This window comes from Coregonus clupeaformis, chromosome 8 (assembly GCF_020615455.1).
Source record: "Coregonus clupeaformis isolate EN_2021a chromosome 8, ASM2061545v1, whole genome shotgun sequence".
Taxonomy (NCBI): domain Eukaryota; kingdom Metazoa; phylum Chordata; class Actinopteri; order Salmoniformes; family Salmonidae; genus Coregonus; species Coregonus clupeaformis.
The window spans coordinates 46,795,976-46,821,270 of record NC_059199.1 but is presented as its reverse complement, the minus strand read 5'-3'; the positions used below and the strand labels follow the sequence as shown (position 1 = coordinate 46,821,270).

At 42.2% G+C, this 25,295-nt stretch overlaps 1 protein-coding gene across 1 annotated transcript in view; it reads left to right on the top strand.

Moving 5' to 3' along the window:
* LOC121571845 (CUB and sushi domain-containing protein 3-like) overlaps nucleotides 1-25,295 on the top strand; it is a 558,910-nt gene that overhangs the window by 198,991 nt on the left and 334,624 nt on the right. The window contains exon 7 of the mRNA XM_041883584.2: nucleotides 15,041-15,118. Coding sequence (XP_041739518.2) covers nucleotides 15,041-15,118 — 78 coding nt within the window. The remainder of the gene's footprint in view (nucleotides 1-15,040; nucleotides 15,119-25,295) is intronic.

The following is a 25,295-nucleotide window of genomic DNA, read 5'->3' as shown; positions in this document are numbered from 1 at the left end:
AAACCACCCCAAAATCAAATTTACCCACCTGATCTGTCTGACAGAAATGCCATCAGAAAAAGCACGTTGCCATCTCTGATTGAACCACAGTTATTGACATTAGCCAGCTGTTGCTCTCACTCTCACTCTCAATTCAACTCATCTCTCATAGGAAGTCAGTCAGTGGCTGTCGAATTGAAGCTGTTATTGGCTATGCTGCTGGGGCTCTTCTCAAGACAGCCACTGATAAGTAATGAAATTGAAGATGCCACGTCTCAACGTAATCAAAGTTTGACGGGGAATTTGAACCCAGGCAATGTGCTTAACTATTGTATTTGTATGCGGGCAGCCTTGCTGCTGTTCAGCACTATTGAAAAATAATTAACATACAGAATTAAGTACCTGATGTGGATACGGATATCTACTATAGTTGCTATATATGTTAAACACATAGGGACTGTATACAGGGCCCTTTATAATGCAATTTTACCCAAAATTCGGCACAGCAGAGTTAGAAACCAATGGTCCTTTTCAGACAACTGGAGGATTCTGAGGAACTAACAGTCAACAATTAATCCAAAAAATGATCCTCCAGGGTTCTTTCTCTCTTATCTTCCCTAGAATTAAAATCTTCCAAATGCCCCTCTTATATCATACTGAATCTCACAGCCCTCTGCCACAGGTCAGACAATTTCTCCACTCCTCTAAACAGTCCAGTCAGAAATAGGACTACATTCTAATTCATGACCAGAAGACTGGTGTCGTAGACTATCTCTTCCACTGGAGCTACTGCCATCTTTGATAAGACCACCTCCGTTCCTCTATCATTAGACATCAAGCCTGTGCAGAGTAATGTACATTAGGATTTACCTTTGCCCTTGGGGGAATAATTAATTTGGCAAGTATTCACTATGTTTCTGTCAGATGTGACCCTTCAACCATTGGCCTACAGTATATCATAATGTCATTACTATTAGCATGTTTGCTTCTACAGCATCAGGCTCCTTAATAGTGAGATTTTAAATAATCTTCTTTTAACAATCAGATCTGCATTTTACCTCAAAGTCAGTTGCAAATATACAGTAGATGTTGTCTTGAGAGAAGAAACAGTCACATGCACAAGCAAATAATTGAATCATTAGTAAAGTTGTTTCCAAATACTTTGTTGGGGAAATTATATGCAGGGTCCAGAGTAAATACAGCTAAAGGCTAAATTCATACTAAATTGCACTGCCACAAAGCAGCAAAAAGTCTATCAGCATCTCTCAACCATTACAGTGTAACATTTTCAGTGATTTGGAGTGGAAAGACCTTCCCAGAAACTCCACATTAATATCTTGGGCTGTACTTTATGCATAAACTGCTCAGGACAGACATGTATATGTAACTCTAGCTATATGACTCCAAGATGGCATAGCAGTGCGGTCGTGTTTTCTGTAGTGTCCTCATGTAAATAGCCTGTTTTTTGTTTTTTCGTATATATTTCTCAATCTCACTTTCCATCCTTTAACTAAATATACTTTCCTGCAGCCCGCCTCACCCAATGTGGAACGGATTCTATTATTTCTTCATACATTTTTATCCAGAACCTCTGGCTGATACTAGCCAGCTAGCCAGCTAACTAGCTACTTGCTATTAGCCACCGTTAGTTGTCTTCACCATTGTCCGTGGCCGTGGCCTGCACTACCTACCAGCCAGCTCTAGCCTGGACAATTATCGGCCAGTCTGTACAGTCTGCAATCGAGCCAGAGCATATCGGATTTTCTGCCAGAATCACTGAATCACTGGACCTTAACACTGGATCATCGCAACTAGCTAGCTGCAACCGAATGGCTGTTGTCGTTGTTGGCTAATCACCACTAATCACCACTGTCCTGAAGCTAACCCCAGTTAGCCTTGAGCTAGCCTCGAGCCAGGCCCATCTCCCGGCTATCTACCTCTCTGTCAACCGGACGGGACCTCCTAGTGTTGACACGGAGTCCCGCCGATCCATCACGACTGGTCTGCCGACGTAATCGTCTGATGTGGTTTCAACAGGCTTCCCATTGCGACGACCACGAAGATCCATCTGCTAGCCCCGGCCCGCTAGCACACGCAATCAACAGACGTGCCTGTAGCGTAGCAGCCACTGAACTGCTCCCGGACTTACTTATTGCTGTTCACTGGACCTTATGATCACTCAGTTACACAGCTGATGCCTGTTGGACTGTTCCTTTATACGGTACCCCATCCTGTTGATCTGTTTAGCCTCAGCTCAAACCTTCGTTGCCATTACCAGTTGTTGTCTTAGCTCTCTCGAATAACACCTGTGACTGCTTTATGCCTATCTCACATGTCAATATGCCTTGCCTATTGCTGTTTCAGTTAGTTCTAACTGTACTTTTTCAATGTAGAGCCCCCAGTCCTGCACAACCTGTTTCAGATAGATCCTTTGTCCCACCCCCCACACACGCGGAGACCAGCTCAATCGGTGCCTCCAGTGATGCTATGTCTTTCATCTTTATCCAATGCTTAGGTTTACCTCCACTGTACTCATAACCTTCCATATCCTTGTCTATACATAATGCCCTGAATTTAAGTCACTCTGGATAAGAGCTTCTGCTAAATTACTAAAATATAAAATATATAAAAATATATATTCTACAACGCCCGGAAATCTGCCCCTTTTTTAGAAGACCAGTTCTTAAAGCCTTTAGCTGTATCCTTATTCTACTCCTCCTCTGTTCCTCTGGTGATGTAGAGATCAACCCAGGCCCTGTAGCCCCCAGTATCACTCCTGGTCCCCAGGCGCTATCATTTGTTGACTTCTGTAATCGCAAAAGCCTTGGTTTCTTGCATGTTAACATCAGAAGCCTCCTCCCTAAGTTTGAGTTATTCACTGCGTTAGCACACTCAGCCAACCCTGATGTTCCAGCAGTGTCTGAATCCTGGCTTAGGAAGGCCACCAAAGATTCTGAAATTCCCTTTTCCAACTACAACATTTTCCGTCTAGATAGAACTGCCAAAGGGGGCGGAGTTGCAATCTACTGTAGAGATAGCCTGCAGAGCTCTATCATACTATCCAGGTCTGTTCCCAAACAGTTTGAGCTTCTACTTCTAAAAATCCACCTTTCCAGAAATAAGTCTCTCACTGTTGCCGCTTGCTACAGACCCCCCTCAGCCCCCAGCTGTGCCCTGAACACCATATGTGAATTGATTGCCCCCCATCTATCCTCAGAGTTCGTATTGCTTGGTGACCTAAACTGGGATATGCTTAACACCCCGGCCGTCCTACAATCTAAACTAGATGCCCTCAATCTCACACAAATTATCAAGGAACCTACCAGGTACAACCCTAAATCCGTTGACATGGGCGTCCTCATAGATATCATCCTGAATAATTTACCCTCTAAATACACCTCTGCTTTCTTCAACCACGATGTCAGCGATCACTGCCGCATTGCCTGCGTCCGTAATGGGTCCGCGGTCAAACGACCACCCCTCATCACTGTCAAACGCTCCCTAAAACACTTCAGCGAGCAGGCCTTTCTAATTGACCTGGCCCGAGTATCCTGGATGGATATTGACCTCATTTCGTCAGTAGAGGATGCCTGGTTGTTCTTTAAAAGTGTTTTCCTTTCCATCTTAAATAAGCATGCCCCATTCAAAAAATTCAGAACTAAGAACAGATATAGCCCCTGGTTCACCCCAGACTTGACTGCCCTTGACCAGCACAAAAACATACTGTGGCGTACGGCATTAGCATCGAACAGCCCCCGCGATATGCAACTTTTCAGGGAAGTCAGGAACCAATATACACAATCAGTTAGGAAAGCAAAGGCTAACTTTTTCAAACAGAAATTTGCATCATGTAGCACTAACTCCAAAAAGTTTTGGGACACTTTAAAGTCCATGGAGAATAAGAGCACCTCCTCCCAGCTGCCCACTGCACTGAGGCTAGGAAACACTGTCACTACCGATAAATCTACAATAATCAAAAATATCAACAAGCATTTTGCTACGGCTGGCCATGCTTTCCACCTGGCTACCCCTACCCCAGCCACCAGCTCTGCACCCTCCGCTGCAACTTGTCCATGCTCTCTTATCCAGAGCGACTTACAGTTAGTGAATACATTTTTTATTTTTTTTTCATACTGGCCCCCCGTGGGAATCGAACCCACAACCCTGGCGTTGCAAACGCCATGCTCTATCAACTGAGCTACATCCCTGCCGGCCATTCCCTCCCCTACCCTGGACGACGCTGGGCCAATTGTGCGCCGCCCATGAGTCTCCCGGTCGCGGCCGGCTGCGACAGAGCCTGGATTCGAACCAGGATCTCTAGTGGCACAGCTAGCACTGCAATGCAGTGCCTTAGACCACTGCACCGACTCAGGTCACCATTCCTTCCAGTTATCTGCTGCAAATGACTGGAACGAACTGCAAAAATCTCTGAAGCTGGAGACACTTATCTCCCTCACTATCTTTAAGCATCAGTTGTCAGAGCAGCTTACCGATCACTGCACCTGTACACAGCCCATCTGTAATTAGCCCACCCAACTACCTCATCCCCATATTGTTATTTACATTGTTATTTATTTTGCTCATTTGCACCCCAGTATCTCTATTTGCACATCATCTTCTGCACATCAATCACTCCAGTGTTAATACTAAATTATAATTGTAATTATTTTGCACTATGGCCTATTTATTGCCTTACCTCCATAACTTACTACATTTGCACACACTGTATATAGATTTTCTATTGTGTTATAGACTGTACGTTTTGTTTATTCCATATGTAACTCTGTTGTTGTTGTTTTTTCCGCACTGCTTTGCTTTATCTTGGTCGCAGTTGTAAATGAGAACTTGTTCTCAACTGGCTTACCTGGTTAAATAAAGGTGAAAAAAAAAAATATATATATATATATAATTTATTGTAGTTATCTTTCCTGTCTGTGACAACTGAGTAGTGAGCAAGACCAGTGTGTCAGGTGCCACGATTTAATTATAAAAACAAATTATACCATAAAATCTGTCATTTAGTATGCAATCACTTTAGCTCCACATCGGTATGGTTCCAAATTAAGCAGCCAAAGGCAGTTTAATGAAGCAATAAGGCCAGAGGGGGTGTGGTATATTACCAATATACCAGGGCTGAGGGCAGTTCTTATGCACGACGAAACGCGGAGTGCCTGGATACAGCCCTTGGCCTTATTGCTATTATAAACTGGTTACCAACATAATTCGAACATTAAAAATACATGTTTTGTCATACCCGTGGTATACTGTCTGATATACCATGCCTTTCAGCAAATCAGCATTCAGGGCTCGAACCACCCAGTTTATAATTAGTATTGAATGGCTCTCTTAACAGGATGACATGAGAAATCCCACAAGTTCACAGATATAATGATGAATTGAAAAGTTTCTGGGCCACTTAATACCTGAACACTGGAGCTGTAATTGATAGTATATGATGGAATTTTAAATGGTCTTGAGACACATTTATTAAGACTTGCCAAGACTTTGAAGGCACAATCTCTAATTTCAAGTTCTGAAAGGTCCAATGCAGCCGTTTTAAATCCAATATCACATAGTTTCTGGGTAACAATTAGGTACCTTGCTGTGATTGTTTTATCAAAGAGCAATTTCTTAAGCAAGAATTTTGCTAGGACTGTCAGGGATTGGGGAAAACTGACAACTATCTGTTATTGGCAGAAAGGTTTGGAACTCTCTTTCTCATTGGTCTATTAACTAATTGACCTTCTGATGATGTCACCAGGAAAGCCAAAACTCCATCCCACCAAAACAGGCAGAAATGTCTGGTGTTTTTTTCAAACAGCTCTTACACTGAAAGGGCATTATCATCATTTCCACAATTTCACAGTATTATTCCAACCTCATAGTGTGGGAATATATATAAAACCTAGGAAAGACACGTTTTTGACTGTACTGAGCCTTTAACTATAAATTGTTTGTTTACAGTGATTCCAATTACTTAAAAAAACATCCCAAACATCAACATTTTTATAAATGAGGGCAGTTGCCAGCACCTCTTTCAAAATTGTCATTCTCACAGAGAATGATGTCACACTGTGTGCTCACCATTTATAATGCTGATCTTTGCTTTAACTTTAACCATAAATACACCCAGGAGAGAAATGTATTTCAATGGTGCCATTAGGTTTAGTATGGCTCTCATCTGAACTCATAGCACTCATAAAATGTGTCTTTGAGAACAAGGTCATCCAAAGGTGTGTGAGGTTAGCCCATGCAGTTAGATTTTAACAGTGAGGAGGCAAGACAATGAGAGCATTTTTTCTGCCCAGGGTGAAGCTTTTATTTGGAAGTGAGGAATAATGCAGGCGACTGAACAAATATTTACAACAAAAATAACAAACAGGCTGATGAACAAAAAGATAGTGCTAATAAACTTAACTGGATAAACTCTTAGTTTAGAGTACTCAAAAGAAAACCCCAGGCTTAAAAAATGCCTGACAATCCGGCAGCATGCCAACCTGTTACTGGTATCTGTCTACCAAACAATGAAAAGACATGAGTTTAAATAGCGCTCCCATGATGCATCTGACCAATGAGAGACAGCCATATCATGATGTCAATTAACTTTCAAATGCACACATTAGAATATACACATATTCCGTTAACAAACACAGTGAAATCGGAAAGTATTCAGACCCCTTGAATTTTTCCACATTTTGTTATATTACAGCCTTATTCTAAAATTGATGAAATTGTTTTTTTTCCCCTCATCATAACAAAGCAAAAACATAAGTATTCAGACCCTTTACTCAGTACTTTGTTGAAACACCTTTGGCAGCGATTACAGCCTTGAGTCTTCTTGGGTTTGATGCTACAAGCTTGGCACACCTGTATTTTGGGAGTTTCTCCCATTCTTCTCTGCAGATTCTCTCAAGCTCTGTCAGGTTGGATGGGGAGTGTCACTGCACAACTATTTTCAGGTCTCTCCAGAGATGTTAGATCGGGTTCAAGTCCGGGCTCTGGCTGGGCCACTCATGGACATTCAGAGACTTGTCCCGAAGCCACTCCTGTGTTGCCTTGGCTGTGTGCTTAGGGTCATTGTCCTGTTGGAAGGGGAACCTTTGCCCCAGTCTGAGGTCCTGAGCGCTCTGGAGCAGGTTTTTATCAAGGATCTCTCTGTACTTTGCTCTGTTCATCTTTCCCTCGATCCTGACTAGTTTCCCAGTCCCTGCCTCTGAAAAACATCCCACAACATGATGCTACCACCACCATGCTTCACCGTAGGGATTGTGCCAGGTTTCCTCCAGATGTGACGCTTGGCATTCAGGCCAAAGAGTTCAATCTTGGTTTCATCAGACCAGAGAATCTTGTTTCTCATGGTCTGAGAGTCCTTTAGGTGCCTTTTGGCAAACTCCAAGCAGGCTGTCACTGAGGAGTTGCTTCCGTCTGGCCACTCTACCATAAAGGCCTGATTGGTGGAGTGCTGCAGAGATGGTTGTCCTTCTGGAAGGTTCTGCCATCTCCACAGAGGAGCTCTGGAGCTCTGTCAGAGTGACCATCGGGTTCTTGGTCACCTCCCTGACCAAGGCCCTTCTCTCCCGATTGCTCAGTTTGGCCGGGCGGCCAGCTCTAGGAAGAGTCTTGGTGGTTCCAAACTTCTTCCATTTAAGAATGATGAAGGCCACTGTGTTCTTGGGGACCTTCAATGCTGCAGAAATGTTTTGGTACCCTTCCCCAGATCTATGCCTCGAAACAATCCTGTCTCGGAGCTCTACGGACAATTCCTTAGACCTCATGGCTTGGTTTTTGCTCTGACATGCACTGTCAACTGTGGGACCTTATATAGACAGGTGTGTGCCTTTCCAAATATTTTCCAATCAATTGAATTTACCACAGGTTGACTCCAATCAAGTTGTAAAAACATCTCAAGGATGATCAATGGAAACAAGATGCACCTGAGCTCAATTTTGAGTCTCATAGCGAAGGGTCTGAATACTTATGTAAATAATGTATTTCAGTTTTTATATTTAATACATTAGCAAAAAGTTCAAAAAACCTCTTTTCACTTTGTCATTATGGGGTATTGTGTGTAGATTGATGAGGAATACTAATTATTTAAATCAATTTTAGAATAAGGCTGTACGACGTAACAAAATGTGGAAACGGTCAAGGGGTCTGAATACAGTATTATCATACACACACAATTCAATAAAGGTGCTAACCCCACATAGATACAATTAATAGATGGGTTTCTCAAATCATTAACCGTTTGCAGGGTTAATGATTTTAAACTGTATCTTTAGATCAAGTGACTGAGGACATAGGACAATCGTCACACCCTGGAATGGACATTGGCTGATGTACTGAACTGCAACAGAGCTGTTGTCTCAAAACGAAAGAGGTGTCTTACACCTCAAATTATTTTGTTGTTTGATTTACTATATTATATTTCTAGCTTTGGTTTACCTGTTTCTGCAATTAACCGATGCACATATGTTAACAATAATTAACAATAACAATGAACCATTATTTCACATCTTAATGTATTATTACCAAAATGTTTGTGGTTTATTAATCTACTGTAGTAGTGTTGAGATTGAACTAGTAAAATACATTTACATTTGACATTTTAACACATATGCGTTTAACACTAACAAGATTGAACACTTTTCTCTAATATGGAATTGTACCACTACAGAATTGATGAGTGTCGATCCAGTCTTCTCTGTCTGTCCTACTCCTGTTGGACACAGAGGACTGTCAGTTAGGGTGGTCTGCACAGTGTCTATCCAATCTGTCATCAGTGACGGTTCACACAACGGTTATGGGTGACAGGCAGCGAAGCCGCTCCCACTCCGATCCACTCGCTGACTGAGTGAAGCAGGTTAAGTAGGGAGAAGAAATATGATCATCACATTGTCTTTTCCTTCACCACCCTGATAACAAACAACCCTGCAAATACCTCTTAGCCTGATTCTAGCCCAGTGAATAATCTGACAAGCCAGACAGAGTACAATTACAGTAATCTATCCTTGACATGATGGACGAGGGATAAGATGCCCCAGGACTGGCGCTGAGGAGATAAGAATACAATTTAGGGTTGAACGTTGTCATCTCAAAGATTGTCCTCACATTTGTTTTTCAGTTGTTGATAACACTACAGGTGTGACATTGTGACATAAAAGGTATGACTGAAGTGACACTGAGTCTTAAACTGTGATGCATATGTGTTACATTTGGCATTTCATGGCCGAGACCCTTCAGTTCAAATGATCCTGACCTTGGGTGTCCAAACATTCTGGAGCGGATTACTGTCTGCAAAAAAATAAGCAAGGGTAGAAATTAGGAAACCCAAATGTAGCTAAGAGCCATGCTATCCACTAAGGTCCAGATGGGGCTCAATGATAGTATTTAATCCCAGAATTCACACTAGAATTAAACTCTTTGGACTCTTTGTATGATTCAGTCTTCAATCAGGTCTTAATTTCACCCAAATATTGCATATCCACTTCCCTGCCCTCTCGGACAATACATTTAGGAAAAGTATCACTCTAATAGTCCCCCAAAATATCTAATGGCTATCGCTTTCAAGATACACTACATGGCCAAAAGTACATGTACTTGTCGAACATCTCATTCCACAATCATGAGCATTAATATGGAGTTGGTCCCCCCTTTGCTGCTTTAACAGCATCCACTCTTCGGGGAAGGCTTTCCACTAGATGTTGGAACATTGCTGCGGGACTTGCTTGCATTCAGCCACAAGAGCATTAGTGAGGTCGGGCACTGATGTTGGGCGATTAGGCCTGGCTCGCAGTCGGCATTCCAATTTATCCCAAAGGTGTTCGATGGGGTTGAGGTCAGGGCTCTATGCAGGCCAGTCAAGTTCTTCCACACTGATCTCGACAAACCATTTCGGTATGGACCTCGCTTTGTGCAAAGGGACATTGTCATGCTGAAACAGGAAAGGCCTTCCCCAAACTGTTGCCACAAAGTTGGAAGCACAGAATCGTCTAGAATGTGATTGTATGCTGTAGCGTTAAGATTTCCCTTCACTGGAACTAAGGGGCCTAGCCCGAACCATGAAAAACAGCCCCAGACCTGATTTGTTGGAAAAGTGGCATCCTATGACGGTACCAAATTGAAAGTCTCTGAGCTCTTCAGTACGGGCCATTCTACTGCCAATGTTTGTCTATGGAGATTGCATGGCTGTGTGCTCGATTTGATACACCTGTCTACAACGGGTGTGGCTGAAATAGCCAAATCCACTCATTTGAAGGGGTGTCCACAAACCTTTGGCCATGTAGTGTAAGTTAGAGTGCCCATCTCAGATGCTTAGCAGAGAATGCACAATTGTTTTTATTTATTTACTATGATATAAATGAAAGAGCACTTGAGCCAAACATTGTATGTCATACAGAATGAAACCTTAAAGTTCCAATGCAGACATTTTTATCTCAATATCAAATCCTTTCTGTGTAAGAATTATTTACCATACTGAGATTGTTTTAAATTAAAATGGTCCAAAAGAAACAAAAATAGCTTCTTAGCAAAGAGCAATTTCTCAAACAAGAATTTTGCTAGGACTGTCTGGGAGTGGTGGGGAAACTGTCTGAGTGGGGAGGGGAAAACTGAAAATTAGCTGTTTTTGGCAGAGGTTTGGAACTCTCGTTCTTTTTCGCTATTAAATAATTAACTGCATGGTGGCGTCACCATGGAAGGCCAAAACTCCTACCCACAAAAACAGGCTGCTATTTCAGGCGGTCTTTTCAAACATCTTTTACACTAAAAGGGCATTATCATAATTTTCACAATTTCAAAGTATTATTCCAACCTCATAGTGTGGAAATATATGTAGAACACAGGAAAATCAAATTTTTGACTGCACTGTGCCTTTAATTTGCAATATGTTGTCAGGTCACATTTTTATTACGTTATCAACGATGTCAACAGTTTTTGTAGTGTCTCTGGAGATTTCGTTTTGATATTTGAGTTACAATGTGCATGGGGAAATTGCTAGATTGCTGAAGTTAGCAGAACTGAAACTACATAAATAACCATAATTCTGCACAAATCTTGGAAGTAATAAATCTGAACAATACATTTTCTATAAAAGGTTTTATAGTTCCTATATAAAGCATATCACTGCCCCCATAAGCTAGAGGGTATAAGAGAAGGATAAATCTTTAAGTTGTTATAGGGCACCAATTTCAACTTGAACTTGCTTTGTCCACTTAACTCCATGCTCCAAGTGCTAGCATTTTCTCCTCAATTTTATGGGCAGATAATTCTGCCATACTAGTTGTAGTTTACTCTAAGTCCTGTTTCTGTAACCTTTTTACATTGAAGGGTTTTCTAACAGCTAGCCAGTTAGACATGGTGGAATGTGTGTCCAGTGTCTAGAGGATGTATTTTATAGACGACTACACCAATGTAATGACATTGTAAGTTTGGACTGGACAGATTGTAAATACCATTTGCTTTGCCTCAAGGCCTAACCTAGCCCTTACACCATTAAACTACCTCCACTCACTACCCTAGTTCAATTATGTTCTTTTAACCCACCTCTCACTACCCTAGTTCAGTTATGTTCCTACAACACTAACGTGGCTTTATTGGCCCTTTAACCTGTGGCCTTTAGGCAAGGTAGAATGAGATATTGAATCCTATGTTGCCAGGCTACAGCAGAATTCTCTGTACTTATTTCTGTCTCACCCAGCTATAGTGTAGTACAGACCGCAAGATTATAGTACAGTATAGAACAGAGTGCAAGATTCCAAAAACTTAAAATCGTTTTTAATTAATAATATGCCATTTAGCAGACGCTTTTATCCAAAGCGATTTACAGTCATGCGTGCATACATTTTTGTGTATGGGTGGTCCCGGGGATCGAACCCACTACCTTGGCGTTACAAGCGCCGTGCTCTACCAGCTGAGCTACAGAGGACCACGATTACTATTCTCATAAATCCCCACTATAGTCAAAATAGCACAAAACAAGTGGAAAATAGATTCCTCAAACACATGGTTGATTAAATATATGCTCTATGACAGTGGTTCCCAACCAGGAGTACTAGGACCCCTAGGGGTACTTGGCTTATCCACAGGGGGTACTTGAGAAGACTCATGAGACCATAGGCCTACTGGTAAAATGCACATGAGGGGGTATTTCAAGTGTACTACGGGCAGAGTAAAAATCTGTTGGTGGTACAGTAACCGAAAAAGGTTGGGAACCACTGCTCTATGATATTATAGGTACCCATTGTCTTGGAGTCAGCCTGCATTTTTATTTGCTAAATTAGAATGACAGAATTTAGCTTCTTCTGGCACAGCATGGGAATCAATGTATCATTTTGGGCTTTATTTATTCATGAAAGAAAGCTGACCAGAGGGCTATAAAATGGGAGTAATAAAACATTCAGGTTTGGTTAATAAGAGCTCAGACTGAAGGTGCCATTTGTCAATCATACATAGTGCCTGAGGAATGCCTTGGGTCTTTAAGGCTGCGTTTGAATTGGTCTTTTGACCAATCAGATCAGTTCTGAAAAAGATATGATGTGAAAAGAGCTGACGTGATTGGTCAAAAGACCAATTAGTGGAAAAAATATCAGAATTTGGATTAACTGTGTAAACGCAGCCTTACATAGTTTACATACTGTATCAGCACAAAGAAACTCATCGGCTGATTTATCGCAAAGCAAATTAAGCATATCCCAAGAAAGGACATTAAGGCATGGCAAATGATGCTGCTCAAGTGGTGCTCATCGGTGACCATCGAAGTGTCACCCGTAAATTAAGAGGCAGATCCCTCACAGATTAACTATAATTAAGCAAGTCGATTACATGTCATTATTAAAAGAGTTCATCATCTGTGCCATTATTCATGTTGGGCACTGCTTGTACGGAAGAGGTACTGTCCACTCTAACTGAATATGTGATAATACCAGCTTGAATGATTTTCTGTTATTCTCAGCTGTACACACTGTATCTGACATGAGGTACTTTTGGGGACTTTGGACTTTTGAAGAGTTTCAAGTGAGAATGTAACATCTAAGCAAATAGTAGCAGGAAACCACAGGCCTGCGAAGCTTTGAAGCATACTGTACAGTAGCTGCCCATTGAACAAAAACTGGTTAAATCAACATTGTTTCCACGTCATAAAAAAATATAAATCTGTGTGATAATGTTGAATCAACATGGAAAACTGATTGGAATTGCAAAAAGTCACCAACGTAAAGGCATTTCCTATTTTTTTCACCCAACTTTTTACCTAAATCCAATGACATGGAGACGGTTTATTTCACGTTGAAATTTAAATAAAAACTAGGCGTTGAACACTTTTTCCTCACAAGTTGGTCTGCTCATAATCGGAATTACACAACCTTTGATGTCTGAAACTCTAAGATGATGATTTTAATGCAATCTTTCCCAGTGTAAGGGGCAGGTTGACTTTATTGGGATGATTCTTGTCCTTGAGGCAGAACTGAGCGATTTCCGCTAGGTTGGCCAGCTGCAAAGTCAAAATGGGTATGTTGTAAAAATGAGCTTTTTGGTCTTAATTTAATGTTAGGGTTAGGCATTGGGGTTAGCAGTGTGGTTAAGGTTAGGGTTAAGATTAGGGTTAGGTTTAATGACTTTTATGACTTTGTGGCTGTGCCAGCTAGTCACTCAGAGCCTCCAGAACAAGATTCATGATGAAAAATGCTAGCCTGCGTGTAAGGGTGGGCAAACCTTTTCTATCTCAGCCTATCTATGTCAATATCTTGGAGGACAACTGGCAGTTGTCAAAAACCGTTGCGCCTCTCATTCTGTCATTCAGTGAAACAGGAATGAACAGATCATAATGAGTTTCACCCCAGACTTCATATTTGGATCAAGATGTTAAGAATGACTAAGCTCAAAAAAAATAAAAAATAAGATTGTCATATTTTTTAAGGACAAGCTGAATCAGTGAAGCCAATGTCAATGTGCTAGTGTACCCTTCTGTGCTAAATGTGTGAGGCTGTGAGGGTTGCCCTGAACTACGGAACCATGAAAGGGGAGAGGGGGGAGAGAGAGAGGGGGGAGAGAGAGAGAGAGAGAGAGAGAGAGAGAGAGAGAGAGAGAGAGAGAGAGAGAGAGAGAGAGAGAGAGAGAGAGAGAGAGAGAGAGAGAGAGAGAGAGAGAGAGAGAGAGAGAGGAAGAGAGAGGGAGCACCTCCACAGCCTTACACAATGCTACATGCTTCTTTTCCCACCTTTTTTCCATATCCTAATATAATCCTTCATCATCCCATGTTATATCTGACAGTGAATCCATGGGTACTTTTTAACAAAAGTGTTAAATATGTAATGATTGATGTTTTGGGTTTTTGAACGCATATTGATTTGGAAAACAGAAAATAAAACATTTATCATGATGTTTTTACACACATGTTGAATGTGATCACGTTGTTATTATTATTATTATTATTATTATTATTATTATTATTATTATTATTATTATTATTACGCTCGTCATTCCTCACAGGGCTTCTGTTCAACTGAGATATTATGGTCTAAATTTAGATGAAATAGTGATGAAAACCTCCAGAACAACACCTGAAAATCCATATTTTGCTCAGGGGCAGTGTGTGTATGTACGTGTGTGTATGTGAGTGGACGTCTGCACTGTCATGTCCCAACGTGTCATTCTGCGGCGTAACAAATCGGCCATTCTGTTGCAAAGAAAACCTTGACAGCCTCCTCTGCCCTAAAGAATCCTCTGAGGATTGTGGCTAAAGGCTGATCCATATTGGCTGCTCTACTCTACTCTGGTCTGCCGTCCTACAAACCCCCCCAATCATTTCAAGGCTGACAAATGAACAGAAGCCCTGTAGGCTACTTAGATATTAATATCTTTCTTCTTCTCCTCTTCTTTTTTTCTCTTCCTTTTAGCTTGGCTATTTTATTTCTGCACCTTCTTCTTTGTTGTTACCTGCTGCTGCTATGATTTGAGCTCTTCTTCATAAGCTTGGAGGATGGGTTTCTTGGTTTTCAATGCTGATCGGTTTATTTGGAACCTGTTTCACCTGATTTCATGTTTTTGTTTTCCCTTTAACTAGTGAAAAGGTCTGTAGACTTTAAATCTAGAGGAGTAAAATTATTCCCAGGAAAAGACAACAGCAACAAGTTTTCTATCTGTGAGTCTACCCTTTGTTACTCTGTTATGGTAAATCTGTGATTTCCGTGCGTGCTTGTACGTGTTTGTTTGTCGATGTGTTTCATGTTTTCAATAATTTGGTCATTGCTTTGTTTGGACATCGTAACCTGTTGAATGCACGATCAGTCCCCCAACCCACCCAACCCACCCATCATGCCTTGAATCAATAACCAATGGCCTTGTGCTGTATCAATAATGATGAGGCATATGTGCACTGTGCAATCCTGGAGGATAAAGGTAACCTTGTTCGAGCCAGAACAGCCCATCTGGCAGCAGAGAGTACACCCCCTGGACAGGACACTAGTCTATCGCAGGGCCTTATCCCAAATCCATCTCCTTAATGCTGAGTGCCAAGAAGAGAGGCATCTGACCCCATTTTAAGAGTCTTTGGTATGACTCAACCGGGGATCAAACCCACAACCTCCTAATCTCAGGGTGTACAGTAACCAGAAGGCCACTGAGTTGGTGTGCAATCCTGGAGTTACAGCTCCATCCAAAACACAATTTATTGGCTTCATGCCATCAAGAAGATATTCCAAAAACAATAACACACATTCTATTTGATGATTAGGTCACTATGGCTGACTAGCCAGGTGAAGCCACTGTTCCTAATTTGCAGACCATTAGGCTGAATTAAGAGAGATGTGCAAAATCAATCAAAGCAAGCTTAGATTATTTATTACTCTGTGTGAATCACCCATGTTGTTTGTGTATCAATTGTATTATGAGGGCATTGGCTGTATTACAAGGACATTCTCTGTATTAAACAATAAGTACCCTCAGCAGCATCCTAGGTTACAATGCAAGAATTTAGTGGTTTTGTCGTGACCATCGGTGTTACAGTATAATCCAACTGTATTTTAGCACGGTATATCACTATATTAACGTGACATGACCTCACAATGAACCCAAAGCTCAGCTGTGGTAGTACCAAGTCATGCGTGTGTCAAAGACGACAGAGTTAATAAACAGACATGCTTGAGTCACGTTAGCTATATGTGTTTGCGTGGATAGGAAGATAAATGATAAATGAATTAATCTTAATAGTGTTCTGGTGAATAATGCACTCTTGAGCTCTGGCCCTCCTGTGCTACAGTGCACGTGTGTCGATATCGCTTAAAGCCTGTTCCAAGGTGTAGCATATGTAATATTGATTTGAATTATCTGATATTAGGGATGCTTTCCACTCCTCAAAGTGGGTAGTCGATGCAATTTCCCTTATTATTGAATCCGTGGGCCAACTCTGGGAGGTAAAAAAACAAAAAACCTCTGACTTGGGAAGCATCTTAAATTGATGGAATCCTGAGGAACAAAGTGCAAATTATTGACGGCTGCAGGGTTTTTAATTAAAGACCTAGATAACACCAAATATCTAGTCAGTGTGTAACTGGGAGTCAGGAAGCAGGTGCAGAAGGTAAGTTTAATGATAAGAATAAGGCAGATTAACAAAACAGGAGAAGCGTACTGAACATTACCAAAACCAATACTGCCTGATGACTGAGGCTACTGAGGGATAAATAAAAGGAGAGTAATCAAGGTGATGACGAGGTCCAGGTGTGCGTAATGATGGGTGTCAGGACTGATGGTTAGTAGACCGGCGACGTCAAGCGCTGGAGCGGGGGAGTGGGAGTAGGTGTGACACAGTGACACTCCTGATTTGACCGACATGTCTTGGGGAATGGTTATCTGTCATGATGAGCTAGGTATGCTCAAGGGCATTTCAATGTTAGCAAAAATATGGAATGCTCTTAATTTGATGTTTTATGAATGCATGAATGAATGTTTCATTATATTCTTATGAAGCATTTTGTTGACCTGAAACCGTTTTGTTCAGTCTGTGTACTTGACACTGTCCATGCAATTAATGTTGTCCACATTTTCTATCATACTGATTTGTCCATCTACACTGAACAAAGGCACTTCACGAATGGACAGATTTGTTTTTGTCTACTTGAAGAGCTTGCACCACTAATACTGTGCAAAGTCTCAAAAGACAACATGTTCAACTGACTCTATGTGTAACTAAGTTATGATACAGGTCAAGTTGTATATTTGTATTTATTTGTATTTTTATATATGTCAGGAAGATGGAGCTTTGCTTATTCAAAATATATTTGAAAAGCCGAATGTGAGTGGTTTAGCTGTCTACACAGGTTGATTTCGTATCTGCCACAAAGACTAGTATGTGCATTTCAACAAAACATATGTCTATTAACATGTACATTTTAAGTAATTTAGCAGATGCCCTTATCCAGAGCGCCTTACAGGAGCAATTAGGGTTAAGTGCCTTGCTCAAGGTAAGTGCAATGTATTGTTGCACAACAACATATTTGCATTTACAGGATTTTATAAACGGTCTGCAAGGAAAATGATCTGTCATATTTAATGTTAGGGCCATTGCGAAAAAGCTCCCATCAAAACAGTGCTTTTGAGCAATGCAGCCTTTTCGACACCAATTTGGATTTTCACACCCTATCCCAATTTGTATGAAATAGAAGAAGAAGAACATAACCAGGATTCGCATAGTCCTCGCTGTCCTCTTCGGCATGTGTGCATGTCATCGCTGCATGTTTGTTTGGTTTTGTTTGCCGTTTCTGGGCCGTGCCTTATTGCATGTTATTAAATCCACATTAGAGCATGAGCAACCAATTAAATGTATTCACTGAGACATGCTTTGCTGTATTACTGCATTTATACAAATATGACGAAACTGAGAAATCCCAAAAGAACAAAACACGGTTCTTCGATGCTACTTATCTTTCATTTACATCAATATTATACACAGAGAAAGTAAACAGGAACAAGAAAGACTGTAGTGCGTAAACATGCCAATGTATGGACTGAATAAGTGTTTTTTTACCCAGTTAGCAACACTTCAATGGCCTATCTGGCCCAATGCCCCCCCCACTGGCAAAGTTGCAGGCCCTCCACTGTATACTACAGTATATATGGCTTCCTAGAAGTACTCTGGAATAACTTGTAAAGCAACTAAATTGTTAATCAAGGGCATGACAAGACGCATGGCTTCCTTCCACTTGACGGGAGAAAGTCTCCCACTCACTCCAAATCCAATCATCAATAAACCAGGCAGTGTGATGAGAACTGGACCCTAGGGAGTCTTTCTGCATGGTTTGTCTATGTTGTACACAGTTTTCTGAGGTCTGTCTGTGTGTGAATGATAAATGAGTGATTGTACATGAAAAATGTGACAGGACTGAGACTGGTGTAACAGGTGAGTTGGTTGGTTGGCTGTGTGTGTGACTGACTACTCACTGCCAGCCTGTCTAAGTATGGTACTGAGGTTCAAACCCCCTTGGGTTTCACACTCACTGGACTTCTCTGTGGAAATTAGAGGCAACTTCTCTAAACATAGCAGACAAATTGTTCTGGTGGTGAAGAGAGGGACTTGATGGAGTGTGCCGAAATTTCATGTGGCGAAGCCTGTCGTTTTAGAACTGCTTTCCAGTGTGACGGATGGTGGAAACAGGGAGCTGGCGTCCCAGCACTGAAGCTTATACAGAGAGGGGTTACGTCCAAAATGGCACCCTATTCCCTATATAGTACACTGCTTTTGACCTAGGGCCCGCTCTGGTCAAAGGTAGTGCACTATATAGGGAAAATTGTGCTATTTGGGATGCAGTGAGGGTAGAACAGTCTTGAATGACCCTCTGTAATCCACTGAACAGAAAATCTGTCTTTCCTCTCTTTATCTTGTGCCATGCCTCATCCATCATATATGAAACCCCAGAACTATTCTCCTGGCATTTTTAAATCATCACTGTTTTCTTTTGGCCATGTTGTGATGAGCTCATAGGAGAAGAAACATAGCATTGATAGACATAACATTAAGAAACACTGACAGCCATAGACAGAGGATCCTGCTCTCCTTTCTCTACCAAAAAAAAATCTGGGATTGTTACATCTTTTGAACTTTTAAATGAATGATTTTCCAAAGAAAGTGGGCGGGCTGACTGCTTCGTAGTTTTTTTTAACATCTCAGAGTCCTCTTTTTAAGTATGACTGATGGCTGTATAAAATATACATATAGAACATGGAGAATGTATTGCTCATTTGTCCAATAAAGCAACAGAATGCATCAATCAACAATCACAGAAATCCCCAGTCATCCCCAAAGGGGAACCATTTCTCACCATCATTATGTTTTAAAGACAAACGTATTCTATGTGTAGTCAGTGTGTTGGGTTTGTTTCTTGGCTGACACCACCCTTAGTGGAGTTGCCAACAACCGGATGTATCCGGTTTTCAGGGATACAACTAATTCAAATATATATATTTTCAGCTGAAAAACGGATGTGGGGACTCCGCTCAGGCGTATTCTTTTACACCTGCTATGTTAGGTTGACACTGACTGCTACTTCCAGGGAGTATTTTGGACTTTCTTCCAGCAGATTACTGACCTAGAGGGAGGCAGCGGTGTAAACATATCGTCCTCTCAGCTGTCAAACGCGCTGACATGCTGCTGCCGCTGCCACTGCTGCTTTGAAAGGAAAACATTTCAAGGCAAAGTAAAGTAGCTGTGGAAAAGCAAAAATAAGGCTGCCTTTTGCTGGGTTTGTTAGTGTGTGTGTGTGTGTGTGTGTGTGTGTGTGTGTGTGTGTGTGTGTGTGTGTGTGTGTGTGTGTGTGTATGTGTGTATGTGTGTGTGCGTGCGTGTGCATTCGTGTGTATGTACTTGTGCGTGTATTCACTGTTTATGTGTATTTGTGGAATCCATCTACATTTCTATACTGAAAAAAAAGCTTTTATTTTAGTGTCTATAGTTCTTAAAATGTTCTCCAATAATGATGGTCTTTCTATTTGTTTAGTTTGTTTTCCCCATTACCCATCAGCAGGTTTGCTTCATGCTGATTTGTTTTTATGTTCACCCATTTTAGATATCGGACATTTACTCAGAAGTCGGAAGCGACACGAATGGCCATAGTACATATCTAAACTAGGCACTGGGGCCTCTCTTAAAGCACTGTTAAAGTAAGGGACAGTGAACGACCCAGTCTGGTCTAACTCTACTCTATAAAGGATTATACAGTGTATATAAGATAAGACACCAGTACAAAGTTTGCAGCTGTCATTTTCAAGAGGTTACATAATCATAAAAGGTAAAACAGTATTTACACTAATCTTTAGAAGTAAATGCATTACTTTTATAGCTAATGCATATAAATTAGGCCCTTGTTTAATGATTTAATGTCATGTCCTGGTTCATGAAGACATACATCATGAACAATTCCCACAGTGTTTTTTTGTCAATTAGTCATTCACGCCTTTGCCATTCTCTGTGCATCACACTATGTAGCCTACACTAGGGTCAGATGGCTCCTGGGAGATACAGTATCAGTTTGGACACACCTACTCATTCCAGGGTTTTTCTTTATTTTTACTATTTTCTACATTGTAGAATAATAGTGAAGACATCAAACTATGAAATAACACATATGGAATCATGTAGTAACCAAAAAAGTGTTAAACAAATCAAAATATATTTTATATTTGAGTTTCTTCAAAGTAGCCACCCTTTGCCTTGATGACATCTTTGCACACTCTTGGCATTCTCTCAACCAGCTTCATGAGGTAGTCACCTGGAATGCATTTAAATTAACAGGTGTGCCTTGTTAAAAGTTAATTTGTGGAATTTCTTTCCTCCTTAATGCGTTTGAGCCAATCAGTTGTGTTGTGACAAGGTAGGGGTGGTATACAGAAGATAGCCCTATTTGGTAAAAGACCAAGTCCATATTATGGCAAGAACAGCTCAAATAAGCAGTCCGTCATTACTTTAAGACATGAAGGTTTCTTGAAGTGCAGTCGCAAATACCATCAAGTGCTACGATGAAACTAGCTCTCATGAGGACCGCCACAGGAAAGGAAGACCCAGAGCTACCTCTGCTGCAGTGGATAAGTTCATTAGAGTTAACTGCACCTCAGGTTACAGCCCAAATAAATGCTTCACAGAGTTGAAGTAACAGACACATCTCAACATCAACTGTTCAGAGGAGACTGCGTGAATCAGGCCTTCATGGTCGAATTGCTGCAAAGAAACCACTACGAAAGGAAACCAATAACAAGAAGAGACTTGCTTGGGCCAAGAAACATGAGCAATGGACATTAGACTTGTGGAAATCTGTCCTTTGGTCTGATGAGTCCAAATTTGAGATTTTTGGTTCCAACCGCCATGTCTTTGTGAGACGCTGAGTAGGTGAACGGATGATCTCTGCATGTGTGTTTCCCACTGTGAAGCATTGAGGAGGAGGTGTGGGGGTGTGGGGGTGCTTTGCTGGTGACACTGTCAGTGACTTGTTTAGAATTCAAGGCACACTTAACCAGCATGACTACCACAACTATCTGCAGCGATACGCCATCCCATCTAGTTTGCGCTTAGTGGGACTATTATTTGTTTTTCAACAGGACAATGTCCCAACACACCTCCAGGCTGTGTAAGAGCTATTTGACCAACAAGGAGAGTGATGGAGTGCTGCATCAGATGACCTGGCCTCCACAATCACCCAACCTCAACCCAATTGAGATGGTTTGGGATGAGTTGGACCACAGAGTGAAGGAAAAGCAGCCAACAAGTGCTCAGCATATGTGGGAACTCCTTCAAGACTGTTGGAAAAGCGTTCCAGGTGAAGCTGGTTGAGAGAATGCCAAGAGTGTGCAAAGCTGTCATCAAGGCAAAGGGTGGCTAGTTTGAAGAATCTCAAATCTCAAATATATTTTGATTTGTTTAACACTTTTTTGGTTACTACATGATTCTAAATGTGTTATTTAATAGTTTTGATGTCTTCACTATTATTCTACTATGTGGAAAATACTAAAAATAAAGAAAAACCCTTGAATGAGTAGGTGTGTCCAAACTTTGGACTGGTGCTGTATATCCAACGGTCAAACTAATCTCTACAAAGCAACAAAGAATATAGGCCTACAGTACATTCAACGGATCTAATTAACAGCCCTATCCACCACACATACATACACCTTTTGAACTCACATATAGAAATATATACAGTATCTCAAAAAAGTGTGTACACCCCTCACATTTTTGTAAATATTTGAGTATATCTTTTCATGTGACAACACTGAAGAAATGACACTTTGCTACAATGTAAAGTAGTGAGTGTACAGCTTGTATAACAGTGTAAATGTGCTGTCCCCTCAAAATAACACAACACACAGCCATTAATGTCTAAACCGCTTGCAACAAAAGTGAGTACACCCCTAAGTGAAAATGTCCAAATTGGACCCAAAGTGTCAATATTTTGTGTGGCCACCATAATTTAAAAGCACTGCCTTAACCCTCTTGGGCATGGAGTTCACCAGAGCTCAGAGTCCTCTTCCACTCCTCCATGACGACATCACGGAGCTGGTGGATGTTAGAGACCTTGCACTCCTCCACCTTCCGTTTGAGGATGCCCCACAGATGCTCAATAGGGTTTAGGTCTGGAGACATGCTTGGCCAGTCCATCACCTTTACCCTCAGCTTCTTTAGCAAGGCAGTGGTAGTCTTGGAGGTGTGTTTGGGGTCGTTATCATGTTGGAATACTGCCCTGCGGCCCAGTCTCCGAAGGGAGGGGATCATGCTCTGCTTCAATATGTTAGCATTCATGGTTCCCTCAATGAACTGTAGCTCCCAGTGCCGGCAGCACTCATGCCGCCCCAGACCATGACACTCCCACCACCATGCTTGACTGTAGGCAAGACACACTTGTCTTTGTACTTCTCACCTGGTTGCCGCCACACACGCTTGACACCATCTGAACCAAATAAGTTTATCTTGGTCTCATCAGACCACAGGACATGGTTCCAGTAATCCATGTCCTTAGTCTGCTTGTCTTCAGCAAACTGTTTGCGGGCTTTCTTGTGCATCATCTTTAGAAGAGGCTTCCTTCTGGGACGACAGCCATGCAGACCAATTTGATGCAGTGTGCGCCGTATGGTCTGAGCACTGACACGCTTACCCCCTCCCCTTCAACCTCTGCAGCAATGCTGGCAGCACTCATACGTCCATTTCCCAAAGACAACCTCTAGATATGACGCTGAGCACGTGCACTCAACTTCTTTGGTTGACTATGGCGAGGCTTGTTCTGAGTGGAACCTGTCCTGTTAAACCGCTGTATGGTCTTGGACACCGTGCTGCAGCTCAGTTTCAGGGTCTTGGCAATCTTCTTATAGCCCAGGCCATCTTTATGTAGAGCAACAATTATTTTTTTCAGATCCTCATAGAGTTCTTTGCCATTAGGTGCCATGTTGAACTTCCAGTGACCAGTATGAGGGAGTGTGACACCAAATTTAACACACCTGCTCACCATTCACACCTGAGACCTTGTAACACTAACGAGTCACATGACACCGGGGAGGGAAAATGGCTAATTGGGCCCAATTTGGACATTTTCACTTAGAGGTGTACTCACATTTGTTGCCAGCGGTTTAGACATTAATAGCTGTGTGTTTAGTTATTTTGAGGGGACAGCAAATTTACACTGTTATACAAGCTGTACACTCACTACTTTACATTGTAGCAAAGTGTCATTTCTTCAGTGTTGTCACATGAAAAGATATACTCAAATATTTACAAAAATGTGAGGGGTGTACTCACTTTTGTGAGATACTGTACATAAAATAATCCAATACGCCTACACACTAATGAATATATAACATATGCTCACGCCCATCTGACTTCTGTGAACATGTGAAGAATCTTTCAACATGAAATAACATTAATAATATGACATTTGACCTCTGATAGAGGCATATTGATGTTTGAAATGTATAAAAGTCTTTATAATGTCTGTATAATGTCGTTTCTTAGCATATTTGTGATGAGTGTGATGGAAGGAGTCAGGCGCAGGAGGGTATTCACTGAATACAGAGTTTATTCCTTCGTTACACAAAATACGCTGGAATAGCGACAAACGAAACAGGCACAGGGGAAACTATCTACCCTGGCAATACACTGTAACGGTATCTCCATACAATACATAGGCACAGGGGAAATATCTACCCTGGCAACAAATGGTACGAGTAGCTACACTACTCTCACATTCAAACAATCACCCACAAGGACAAGGGGGCAGAGAGAACACTTATACACGGACTAATGAGGGGATTAGAACCAGGTGTGTGTGATTGACAAGACAAGACAAATGTGATGATGATAATTGGGGCGGCAGTGGTTAGTAGGCCGGTGACGACGAACGCCGAAGCCTGCCCAAACAAGGATGGGAGGCAGCCTCTGCGAAAGTCGTGACAGTACCCCCCTTGACGCGCAGCTCCAGCAGCGTGCCGACCCGGGGACGGCCAGGAGGACGTGGAGCAGGGCGAGCCGGATGGCGACGGTGGAAATCCCGCAACAGGGAGGGATCGAGGATATCCCTTACCGGACCCAGCACCGTTCCTCCGGACCGTACCCCTCCCACTCCATGAGGTACTGAACGCCACCCACCCGACGCCTCGAATCCAGGATGGAATGGACAGAGTACGCCGGGGCCCCCTTGATGTCCAGAGGAGGTGGAGGAACCTTCTGCACCTCAGACTCCTGGAGCGGACCAACCACCACCGGCCTGAGGAGAGACACATGAAACGAGGGGTTAAAACGGTAATCAGGGGGAAGTAACAACCTATACGTGACCTCGTTGATTCTCTTCAGGACTTTGAACGGCCCCACAAACTGCGGGCTCAGCTTCCAGCAGGGCAGGCGGAGGGGCAGATTCCGGGTCGAGAGCCAGACCTGATCCCCTGGTACGAAGACCGGGCCTCACTGCGGTGACGGTCAGCGTTCGCCTTCTGACGACGCACGGCGCGCTGGAGGTGAACGTGGGCAGCGTCCAGTCATCCACCGCAGGAGCCTCGGTCTGGCTCTGGTGCGACGGTTGGTAACCTAAAACACATTGGAATGGTGTTAGGTTAGTAGAGGAGTGGCGGAGAGAGTTCTGGGCATATTCTGCCCATAGCAAGAATACCGACCACTCCCCCGGCCGGTCCTGGCAGTAGGACCGCAGGAACCTACCCACATCCTGATTTACCCGTTCCACCTGCCCATTTGACTCAGGGTGGAACCCAGAGGTCAGGCTGACCGAGAACCCCAGACGTTCCATGAACGCCTTCCAAACCTTGGATGTGAACTGGGGACCTCGGTCGGACACTAT